General features: G+C 47.2%; 2 protein-coding genes across 2 annotated transcripts in view; both read left to right on the top strand.

Annotated features, from left to right (window-relative positions):
• The window catches only part of LOC108293725 (F-box/WD repeat-containing protein 12-like), a 27,820-nt gene extending 24,798 nt beyond the window's left edge, over nt 1-3,022 (top strand). Inside the window, exon 12 of the mRNA XM_037736730.1 lies at nt 2,856-3,022. Within this exon, the coding sequence (XP_037592658.1) occupies nt 2,856-2,955 (100 nt within the window). The 3' untranslated portion in view covers nt 2,956-3,022. The remainder of the gene's footprint in view (nt 1-2,855) is intronic.
• A 5,691-nt stretch (nt 3,023-8,713) lies between these two features.
• Nucleotides 8,714-12,010, top strand: part of LOC108293639 (F-box/WD repeat-containing protein 12-like) — a 30,863-nt gene continuing 27,566 nt past the window's right edge. The window contains exons 1-4 of the mRNA XM_017515176.2: nt 8,714-8,911; nt 9,352-9,389; nt 9,592-9,749; nt 11,695-11,813. Of these exons, the coding sequence (XP_017370665.2) occupies nt 8,822-8,911; nt 9,352-9,389; nt 9,592-9,749; nt 11,695-11,813 (405 nt within the window). The 5' untranslated portion in view covers nt 8,714-8,821. The remainder of the gene's footprint in view (nt 8,912-9,351; nt 9,390-9,591; nt 9,750-11,694; nt 11,814-12,010) is intronic.

Here is a 12,010-nt window from a genome sequence, read left to right as displayed (position 1 = left end):
TCATATTGTCTACAAAGAGAGATAGTTTTACTTCCTCTTTTTATATTTGAATGCCCTTTCTTTCTTTCTGTTGGCTGATTGCTCTAGCTAGGACTTTCAGTACTAGGTTGACTAGGAGTGGTGAGTGTAGGCATCCTTGTCTTGTGCCAGCTCTCAAAGGGAATGCTTCCAGTTTTTGCCCCTTCATTATGACATTGCCTGTGGATTTGTCATTGATAGCTCCTATTTTGAGGTATGCTCCTTCGATGCCTAGTTTCTTGAGGGGTTTTGTCACAAAGGGATGTTGGATTTTAATGAAAGTTTTTTTCTGTGTCTATTGAAATGATCATATGGTTTTTCGTTTTTAATTTTGTGTATGTGGGGAATCATGTTTATTGACTTGCATGTGTTGAACAAACCTTGCTGCCAGGCATGAAACCTACTTGATCATGGTGAACTAACTCTTTGATTTCCTGTTTGATTCAGTTTGCTACAATTTTCATGAGGGTTTTTGCATCTATGTTGATCAGGAATATTGGCCTGCAGTTTTCCTTTTTCATTGCCAATACCGTTTATTGAAGAAACTGTCCTTTCTCCATTGGATGTTCTTGGTATTTTTGTTTTTTTAAAAAAAAATTAAATTGACCTTAAATGTGAGGGTTTATTTCTGGGCTTTCTGTCCCGTTCCACTGGACAGTGTATCTGTATTTATGTCAATACCATGCTGGGTTTTTTTTGTTTGTTTATGGTTTGTCTCTGGGGATAAAAATACAAGAACCATGACATTTTGATTACTATAGTTTTGTGATGTATTTTAAAATCTGGTAATGTGATGCCTCTAAAAAATGTGGTGATATTCTTCTTGCTCAAGATGGCTTTGGCTATTTGGGGTCTTTCTACACTCTGTGTGCTTTTTTGTTGTTTGTTTATAACATTCTGCTGCTGACCAGGGATACTCTGTTTTAATTGGTATCTTAACTTCTTTTCTTTTAGCTTTTGAAAAATGCTGTGCCTCTTCCTTCTGGCTTCCATGATGTTCGATGAGAAATCCATTGTCATTCAAATCTTTGCACCTCTCTAGATAATGTGTCATTTTGTTCTGGCTGACTACAAGTTATTTCCTTTGTTTTTAATTCTCAGAAATTTGATTAGGATATGTCTGGTGTGAAATTATTTGAGTTTAACCTGTTTGGGTTTAATTAACTTTTTAAATTCATAGGTTTACAAATCTGCAGACATTTTCAACTATTATCTCTGCAGTGCTTGGTGGGCAGAGGAAGAGGTACCATTTACTTTTGTTGTTGTTTTTTTGTTTGTTTTGTTTTGTTTTGTTTGTTGAGATGAAGTCTCACACTGTTGCCCAGGCTGGAGTGCCAGTGGCACAATCTCGGCTTACTGCAACCTCCACCTCCTGGGTTCAAGTGAGTCTCCTGCCTCAGCCTCCCAAGTAGCTGGGACTATAGGCATATAGTCCCAGGTTCAGCCAATCTTTTTATTTTTAGTAGAGATGGGGTTTTGCCATGTTGGCCAGCTGGTCTCGATCTCCTGACCTAAGGTAATCCACCTGCCTCTGACCTTTCAATGTGCAGGGAGTACAGGCATGAGCCACCACACCTGGCCTGGGGTACCATTTCCACTCACCTCATGCACTGGGGAGATGGTCAACAGGACTTTATATCAGTGTCTTCAGGGCTTTGTGGGGAGAGGAAGAAGTGCCACCTTTAATTGAGTTAGTGCAAGGTAGAGATGGTCAAAGGGTACCACCCTACAGTTTCTGGACTCCTGGTGGAGAGGGGTAAAAGTGTCACTTCGCCAGGCGCGGTGGTACGTGCCTATAGTCCCAGCTCTTCGGGAGGCTGAGGCTGGAGGATCTCTTGAGTCCAGGAGTTCTGGGCTGTAGTGCGCTATGCCAATCGGGTGTCCGTGCTAAATTCAGCATCAATATGGTGACCTCCTGGGAGTGGGGGACCACCAGGTTGCCTAAGGAGGCATGAACCAGCCCAGGTCAGAAACAAAGCAGGTCAACACTGCCATGCTGATCAGTAGTGAAATCCCGCCTGTGACTAGCCACTGCACTCCGGCCTGGGCAATATAGTGAGACCCTGACTCAAAAAAAAAAAAAAAAGAAAAGAAAAAAGTGTCACCTCATTAATACAGAATGAGAATCGGCAACAGAGCTATGCCCTCACCATGTCCTCATCACACAGTGGGTAGGGAAGCATGGCTGATTTTATGATATGCAACTGGAGTAGAGAGGTATACTCAAAAGACAGCAGAATTCTATTTTACAATAAAAATCCTAGGGCTGGGCACAGTGGCTTCCAGCTGTAATCCCAGCACTTTGGAAGGCTGAGGCAGGCAGATCGCTTGAGTCCAGGAGTTTGAGACCAGCCTGGGCAACATGCTGAGACCCCATCTCGACAAGGAAATATTTTTAAAAATTAGCTGGGCATGGTGGCGTGCACCTGTAGTCCCAGCTACTTGTGGAGCTGAGTTGAAAGGATCATTTGAACCCAGGAGATGGAGGTTGCACTGAGCTGACATGGCGCCACTGCACCCCAGCCTGGGTGACAGAGCCAATCACTGTTTAAAAAAAATCCTCTGTAGTCATCATTAAACCAGATAATCTGTCAAATCAGATACTGACAATTCTGGCAATAATATTTGAGAGCAGGTTGGGATTGCTGTTTCTGCATATAATAATCGGTGTAACTTCCTCTGGTTTATGTAGTTATTCAAAACTAAATGTAAGAGCACAAAGGACCAATTAATTTTTGAAGAATACAGATACCTTAGTCAAGTTCTAATTCAGTATCAACAATGGATACACCTACTTTCCTTTTGTTCCACTGATGATCTTATTTTTCCATTGGCAGCTTTATCTCCTGTGTGATGTGTGACAGTGCAAGCATAGTACTTAAGGTGCCAAACATTCGTGAATCCAGCATTGTGGTGATGTATTCTTTGAATATGTAATACGGAAGCTAACAAAATTGACTTTGCATCATCTTCTGTAATGTAGTAAAGAGAATTCTGTTTGCAAGCCCAGAATGATTATTTTAGTGAAATTTAGATGTTGTGGCCTGAAGTGGTGGCACATGCCTGTAGTCCCTGCTACTTGGGAGGCTGAGGTGGGAGGATCCCTCGAGCCCAGGAGTTTGAGGCTGCAGTGAGCAGTGACTGGGCCATTGCACTCCAGCCCGGGCAACAGAGTGAGACCCTGTCTCAGAAGAAAATGAAAATTAAAGAAGAATGAAAGTGGCCATACGACATGGCTGAAGAGATCTGGTTAAGCCGTTTCCTTGATTATAAGATAACAGATTCTATACGGTAATACATGGGCAGTGGAGACCAAGGTAGAAGACGAGACAGAGGGAGAAATGTGTAGAATCATGTACGAAGAATGTCACTTGCCAAAGGGAACAGGAATAAGTAGGACCCCACAAAGATCTGCAATTCCCAGATGACTTAGGTTAAAGGGGGGGGTAAAATGGATCTGCTGTTGGGCTTTCATTTTCCAGAAACATGGTGCCCCAGGGCAAAGCATGCACAGCACTCTGCATTGCTCAAAACTACAAACACAAAACAAAACTAAAAGATCCTGGCCAGGTGGCTGGAATAGAATAGAAACTCCCTCAACTGGAGGATGAAAAAAATCCAACAAATGCTCAAGTTAATGTCTTATTTCATAGAATTCCAAAGACTACATGATGGAATACAGGCCTCCACCAAATTGGTGGTGAGATAAGAAATGAACAAGATCCGAGACCCTCAGAAAAGTAATATTCCTTGTAGGTAAACTGAGGGGAAATCTATTCATTAGAGAAAGGTGATGGAGACAGCTACCTCCCTCAGCTTCGGAGATGGCTGAAACCAAGACAGAGAATTATCTTCAGAGAATTTCTAATCATAACAAAACTCACACATGGGGTTTATATCAGTCAGGGTTCCAGGATAATGACGATGTAACATATAAATTAAGGTAATTTGAAGAAGGCTTAATAAAGGGACTATTATAATTTGGGGCACAGTTTGTTTAAGTATATGAATTAGCTCTGTCCAGTCTGTGCCTCCAAGATGACAAAGAAAGAACAAGGGCCGTGCCTAAAAGGGCCGCGGCCACGTGCAGCCTATTCACTGCATGACCAGTGCCCGAGGACAAGGCCATTAACAAATTCGTCATTGGAAGCCATGTTAACCTCTGTGACCTGCACGGACACTCCAGATGAGTTCCTGAAAAATCTGAAGTACCTGGAAGACCATGAAAAGGGGAAGAAATGATCAACCCCTGTGGAGCCTACTTAACTTTGAGACATTCTCTATTGTTCCTTATTCCTGCCCCAATTGATAAGGCTATTGGACTTTGTAATAGACCTTGCCAGCCTTGTGACTCCAGACCCCCTCCCAGCTTGCAAAAAACCACCCTAAACTGTAAGACCTATAACTTTCCACTGCCTTCCCCACAACCTATAAAACCAACTCCTACCCCACCCCTTTTGTTGACTCTTCGGACTCAGCCTGCCCACACCTGTGTGAATAAACAGCCATGTTGCTCACGCGCGCACACACACAATTCATCACTGGAAACCTAGTGGGGGCCGCAGCAGTCAGGGACATTTCCGAAGTGAGCTTCTTCGATGCCTATGTGCTTCCCAAGCTGTATGTGAAGCTCCATTACTGAGTGAGTTGTGTAATTCACAGCAAAGTAGTCAGGAATCCATCTCGTGAGGGCCACAAGGACCGAACACCCCCACCCCGATTTAGACCTGTGGGTGTTGCCCCACAACCCTCACCAAAGCCCATGTAAGCAGCTGAGTCCTTCAAGACTGCAGACAGATTAGTCCAATAAAAATAAAATGGAAACTGTACTTAATATTGCATGTTGAGTGTATCTGTGCCAGATAGGGTGGGGATTTTGTATGTTAGACCAAGTGTGAAGTGACACACAGTATTTTCATGGGGAAGAGAGGTTATTCATGTGAATTACACCTTAATTGTTTACAGTCATTCTTGGCCTCACAATTTGCATAGCTGTGTGAAATAAAGGGGGGTTAGGCATCTATAAAAAAAGTAGATGAATTGGGAATGAAAAGTTAGAGAAACCACAGAAATCATAAACCTGGCGTTACTCTAGCACCTCTGTAGCGGCCACCTCTCTGCTCTTAGGTGGCCATGGCGCCCACTTCTGACCTGCGCTCAGTACTCCAGGCTTGATTTTCTTCCTTCCTCAGTCACAGGAAGCACTGCTGGTGGGCACCATGCGGCCGGAACTAGCTACCATCCCCTACCAGTGAGGTGATAAAGAGGTCACCAGGGCGCAGCAAGGCACTGGAGGATGATGGCGCGTAGCTGGCATGGTTGGAGAAGGGGTGTTGAACTTTACCGTCTCGCCGCCTCTGTCCTGGCGTGGCCTGTGTGAGTCACTACTGCTGAGGGGAGGCTAAGTCCAGACCCCGGAGAATTACACAAGGCCACTCCCTTTATGAGAGCACCTCTACCAGATGGCATCTCTTAACGGATGGCATTAGGATAACATGGGGATGGTTTACAGATTTGACAGTGGTTCTCCTGCCTCAGCCTCCCAAGTAGCTGGAACTACAGGCGTGAACCACCATGTCCAGCTAATATTTGTATTTTTGGTGGAGACGGGGTTTCACCATGTTGGCCAGGATGATGTCCGTCTCTTGACTCTGTGATCCGCCCACCTCAGCTTCCCAAAGTGTTGAGATTACAGGCGTGAGCCACCACACCTGACCCTTCTATTTATTTTTAAAATGGCCCAAACAAGCAGAGCTTTAGTGATTTAGAGCCTGCCTGCTTTGCATGCCATCTCCCATCCTGCCCCTCCCCCGCAGACCTCATCTGACAGCTGTTATTACCCTTTGGTAAGATAGTGCCTTGTGGTTACAACAACTCAGGCTGCTACAGCCATTCAGAGCTCCCCCACCCAGAGATTCCCATCTGCTCCCACGGCCCTGCTGCTGAGCAGCATCGCCTAGACACAGAGGTCCCCACTCCCGGCTCCTCTCCAAGGGTTCCCTGCTCTCCTCCCTCCCCTTCTGGATGCTGGCCCCTGCACCTTCAAGGCCTCTAGACGGTCTCATGCTGTGGGGAACTTCCCTCTCATACTGCCCTGTCCAAGCCCCACTCAGTGCAGTTTGCTCTGTGTAACTGCCTCCCATGGTCACCTCTTTTTCTTCCATCAGCTCCCAGATCCCTCAAAACCCTACAGATCTGTATCCCCAACATATAAAGAGCTCTAAAACTTGGGCAGGTGCAGTGGCTGATGCCTGTAATCCCAGCACTTTGGCAGGCTGAGGCGGGTGGATCACCTGAGGTCAGGAGCTCGAGACCACCTGGCTAACATAGTGAAACCCCATCTATACTAAAAATACAAATAATTAGCTGGGCATGGTGGTGGGCACCTGTAATCCCCGCCATTAGGGAGGCTGAGGCAGGAGAATCGTTTGAACTTGGAAAGTGGAGGTTGCTGTGAGCCAATATGGCACCATTGCACTCCGGCCTGGACAAGAGTGAAACTCTGTCTCAAAAACAAAAGGCTGTCTATCCTTTGCTATCAGCTAGCACTGGGAGGGGGAGTCTCTCCCCACTCAGCAAGATCACAAATGCCACAGCATCAAGAACACAGAAAATTTAAAATAGAGAATACAGTTGGCCCTGTGATGAATGGATGCCAGACGAATTCAGAATCTCAGAAAACGCAGAGCACCCTGCAAGGTGGCCAGTCATAGGACTCACCTCATCCAGCCTTTGCCAGGTGAAATAGATGAGCCCGGGTAAACTGTTTAGAGGGGCCTTGCCTGCAGGGGGCGCCATGGAAGCTTCGCTGTTTCTTCTCCCCTTGCTTCACCCCCTTCACTTCCCTCGCTGTGCAGTCCCTCCCTGTCCATCCTACTCTCAGGCTGCCCCTTCTCCTTACCCATCCCTCGCCTCAGGTTTCCCCAGCTGCCTGCTTTAATCTACACTCTCCTAGATGATGCCCAGCCATTCTCTCACCCGCTTCTTATCTTGTGCTTAGACTCCTACGGAGTTACCATTTCACCTCTCTCAATTTTTTTACATCTGTTAACCCTTGTGCCTTTAGATTTGTCTTCACCTATCGTTACAATGCTTCTTTCTCTGCCCCTTCTCTGGTAGCACCCCACCCCAGCACCCCCAACACACCCTCCCGTTCCTCTATTTCACCTTCATTCACTCATTGGGCAATTTGCTTCGGTTCCTTACATTTGCCTCTTTCTCATCTGTCCTCTTTACCATTTTATTCCTATTCTGTCTTCTCTCACAGTCCATTTACAGTGATATTTTCCTATTTGTATGGTTATTTTATGATATTTGTGTTTAAATGCTTTTGAAATATCCTTTATCTTATTGTTTCTTCTTCTCTTCCCTTGTCATATTTTAGAGTGTTTTATTTCTCAGTCCTCTACATGATTGCATTACCTCTGTTCCTCTAGAATAGCGTCTGTTCCAAGCTTTCTCTCTTCCTGTGTCCTTCCGCCGCCCCGGCTCTCTGCATTATTTGCTTTTAATGGAATAGAAATCTTTCCCTTGTATTTCTCTCACTCGTCTCTCTTCACACACCCCTCGTCCCGCCTTTCCCCACGCCCCCCTCTACGTGCTTCTTGCTCTTTGCTTTTCCTTTTTACTTCCTCACCGTTTCAATTTCTACTTTCCTCTGTCTTACTGCTGTGTCACAAATGGGACTGCTGCCAACCACTCCGGTGTGTCGGCCGGGAGGCGGCAGTTTTAAGAAGGGTTGGCCGCTCAGCCTCACAGGGGGACCCCCGTCTTATGCTGCAGTGAAGTACTACAGACTGGGTGGCTTACACACAACACGTTTATTTCTCACGATTTTGGAGGCGAGAAGTCCAAGATCCAGCGGGCAGCATGGTCAGGTTCTGGTGCAGGACTTCTCCTGGGCTGCAGCCGCCACCTTCTCCATGTCCCCACATGACGTAAACAGAGCTAGAGCACTCTCGGGGTCTCTTTTATAAGGGCACTGGTCCCATCATGAGGACCCCGCCTTTGACCCACTTTCCTCTCAAGGCCCCCCACCTCCCATCACACTGAGGGGTACAATCTCAGCGTTGGAATTTTGGAGGACACAAACACTCAGGCCATGCCACAGTCTTTAGAAGAATCCCAGGATGACTTGTCAGGCTCCTGGGAGATCCGTAACTGTGGGAAAGCGTCACACCCCAGGGAAGGCCACCGGCTGGGAGAGCCATCCCAGACAAGGCCTGCTCCCTTCACACTGACCTCTGTGGAGAAGTCGGCTTGGCATGTGCTTTCTCTTCCACTGCAGAGTTAAATGCGAGAAGGTAGAAACCCAGAGGCCGTGCTGGCGCTGAGAGATGAGCCCCACTCACCAGATTCAAGGTCCCAACGTAGGCAGACACCGGGCAAGCAGTCTCCCATTCCGGGAGTTTGGAACTTAAATAGAGCCATAGAGATGCTCAGACCTGATCCAAGTGAGCGCATTCAGTGACATTTCCTAGAGGGTCCTGACACCTTCATCTGCACCTGGGGCTGCCCCAGGTTCTGTGCTGCCAGTCACAGTGCGCAGGTGCTGCTGAGCTCCTCTAAACTATGAACTAACAAGTGAGTTGAGGGAGGGATGCCGCCAGCTGTGTGGACCTGGCCCATGGGGGAGGCCGGGGTGGAGGTCAGCCCGGGAGTCTGCACACCTGCAGCTTGTTTCCGCCACGCAGATGGGCACAGGTGAAAACCTTTACAAGTGCTGCAGACGTTGGCCAGGCCTTTAAATTCAGAGCAACCCGGAGAGGAGAAAGGAGAGTGGGTGGGGGTTCCGGCGTGGAAGATGGAGGTCCGATTGCCTGACTTAGCTTTGAAGCGGATCTTCTCTTTCCTGGACGTATTCAGCTTGCTGCAGGTTTCCCAGGTGAACAAGGTAAAGGCCCTCCATCTCCCACTGCCCCCCACGCCCGCTGCCTCTCCCACCAGTTTGACTACACTGCAGAATAGCAGGAGGATACACGGAGGGTGTGGGGTTAGCATCCTTCACTCTGAGGGCCTCATGTTCTGTTAAACAAGAAGGACAAGCTGACATCCAGGAGCTGCGGTGATTAAACCGTCCTTAAGCCTCCCATTTCAAGCCCTAGGAAATCAGCACTTCTTCCTCTGAACTCATGGGAATACCACGTGCCTGTTTTAGCCGTGATAGGTCTCTGTTCCCGTTTCCTCATCTCTCCACACTGGGAGGGCTTTGCGAGCTGGAATCCCATCTGAGTAACTATGAGGGTCGGGCTCCCAGAACACATAACAGCAGAGCATTGCCTCTGCTCTCTGATGGAACTGATTGCCTGCTTGTCTCTTCCTTTCTCTCCATAGGATTGGAATAGGGTTGCAGACAGCAATTACCTGTGGAGGTGAGTCATGGAAGGGAACGGGTAAGGAGGGAAGGGGAGAGGAGAGCATCTGACTGTACCCATGCTGTGTACCGAGGCCCTTGTGTGGCTGTGTTGTGAGAGGCACACAGGAAAGTGAGTGTGAGTAAGGGGTTGTGATGTCACCAGGCCTCTGAGGAGGTGAACTGACTGAGCACAGCCTGATGGGATTGTGACTTTCCAGGGCACACTCTCTGCAGAGATGGGACTGCAGCAACATCACCGATCGACACCTGGGTGCATTCACGTGGAAGCAATTGTTCCTGCACCAAAGAAGGAAGGAGCTTCGGTTGTCATTGGCACAGCCGGATAACTTTACCTACAAAATAACTAAGAACACTGGTATGGGGACAGGTGCCCTAGAGGAACATGAGCAACGTGTTTTCAGAAGTCCACTCTATTGGATTTTTGCTGTGTGAAGTTGTGTGTTCTCATTTAGTGAACGGAAACGGAATTAGAATTGAATCAGACTGGGCTGCCATGATAGCCACATGACAGCTCCCTGCTTCCTCTCTTGTCCCCACTGTCTCTGCTGAAAGAAGAAACTAGAGAGATCTTTTTTCACAACATAAAATCTGGTCCTGTTACCCCCTTTTCCTAAGGCTTCCCATCCCTCCCAGAATAAAAATCAGAAACAAATATTAATGTGAAACTCTTTAAAAAAGAGTGTTGGCTGAGCACAGTGGCTCACGCCTGTAATCCCAGAACTCTGAGAGACCAAGGTAGGCAGATTGCTCAAGCCTAGGAGTTCCAGACCAGCCTGGGTAACAAAGTGAGACCCCCATCTCTATACAAAATTTTAAAAAATTAGCCTGGGTGACAGAGCCGGGCCCTGTCTCTAAATAAGTACAGAGGCTGTACTGCTGCAGCCATAACCTCCTCGTCTCAAGAGGTCCTCTTGCCTCAGCTTCCTGTGGGGCTGGGACTACAGGGGAGTGCCACCATACCCAGCTAACATTTATTTATTTATTTTAGTTGGAGTCTTGCTCTGTCCTCTAGGCTAGAGTACAATGGCATGATCTTGGCTCATTCTACCCTCTGTCTCCTGGGTTCAAGCAATTATCCTGCCTCAGCCTCCTGAGTAGCTGGGACTACAGGTGTGCACCTCCATGCCCAGCTAATTTTTGTATTTTAGGTAGAGATGGGGTTTCGCCATATTGGCCAGGCTGGTCTTGAACTCCGGACCTCAGCGATCCACCTGTCTTAGCCTCCCAAAATGCTGAGATTACAGGCATAAGCCATCATATCTGGTCATAGCTTTTTAATTTTTTGTAGAGATTTAGGTCTGCCTTTGTTACGCAGGCTGGTCTGGAACTCCTGAGCTCAAGCGATCCTCCCGCCTAGGCCTTCCAAGCATGAGCCACTGTGCCTGGCCTAATCCTGATAACACTTTTTTTTATGATGGAGCCTCATTTTGTCACCAGGCTAGAGTGCAGCAGCAGTATCTTGGCTCACTGCAACCTCCGCCTCCCGGGTTCAAGCAACCATTGTGCATTAGCCTCCCAAGAAGTTGGGATTCCAGGCAACTGCCACCATGCCAGCTAATTTTTGTATTTTTAGTAGAGACGGGGTTTCACCATGTTGACCAGGCTGGTCTTAAACTCCTGACCTCAAGTGATCCGCCTGCCTCACTTCCCAAAATGCTGGGGTTATAGGTGTGAGCCAGTGCACCTGGACGTCATAACTCTTTTAAAACTCAGAAAAGTTCACTAAACTCTGAGAGATTTTTGTTTGGTTTTGTTTTGTTTTGAGACAGAGTTTGACTCTTGCTGCCCACATTGGAGTACACTGGCACAATCTCGGCTCGCCGCAACCTCCTCCTCCTGGGTTCAAGCGATTCTCCTGCCTCAGCCTCTCAAGTAGCTGGGATTATAGGCCTGCACCACCACACCAGGCTAATTTTGTATTTTTAGTACAGATGGGGTTTCTCCACGTTGGTCTGGCTGGTCTCTAACACCCGACCTCAGGTGATCCACCCCAGCCTCTGCCTCCCAAAGTGCTGGAATTACAGGCGTGAGCCACCACGCCCAGCCTAATGGAGAAATTTTAATATGCATTTTATATCTGTGGAAACTGAGGATAAAAAGGAAAAGCCAGTTGGCTAACATCTCCCAAATAGGCAGTCTGCCGTGGGAACCTGCGTTAGGTTGACTCTGGAGCCCAATTTCTATCTTCTCCATATTGCTACCCAAACCCTCCTAAGAGGACACAGAAATATTTAAAATTATCTTCACTGGGTTTAGATTATCCCTTATCTGTTGGCCAAGTCTTCTGTGTTTCCTTCTAGCATATGAAGCGGGTTTGGCTTATCTCTCAGGAAATAGCTTTACAATGGATGAACAGGAGAAGTCAATCATTTGTAGTGTCTCCCCAAAGAAAGAGCTTTGTGCCTGGGATGTGCAAGAGGTGAGTCTGGCCAATATGTAGCAAAAGTGCTGCATCCTGGTGTCCATCCTGTTCCATGTATGACACGGAAGTGCCCAGAGGAAAATGCTCGCAAGTGGAACAAAAACCACATTTCAAATCAGGTTTTCTGTCTTGTAATTTGCGACATTTTCATTTGGACCAAAGACACAGATGATTCAATTTTTTTTTTTTTTTTT

This window comes from Cebus imitator, unplaced genomic scaffold (assembly GCF_001604975.1).
Source record: "Cebus imitator isolate Cc_AM_T3 unplaced genomic scaffold, Cebus_imitator-1.0 Scaffold0, whole genome shotgun sequence".
NCBI lineage: Eukaryota > Metazoa > Chordata > Mammalia > Primates > Cebidae > Cebus > Cebus imitator.
Note: the sequence above shows the minus strand (reverse complement) of the source record. Positions and strands in the feature narration are given on the sequence as shown.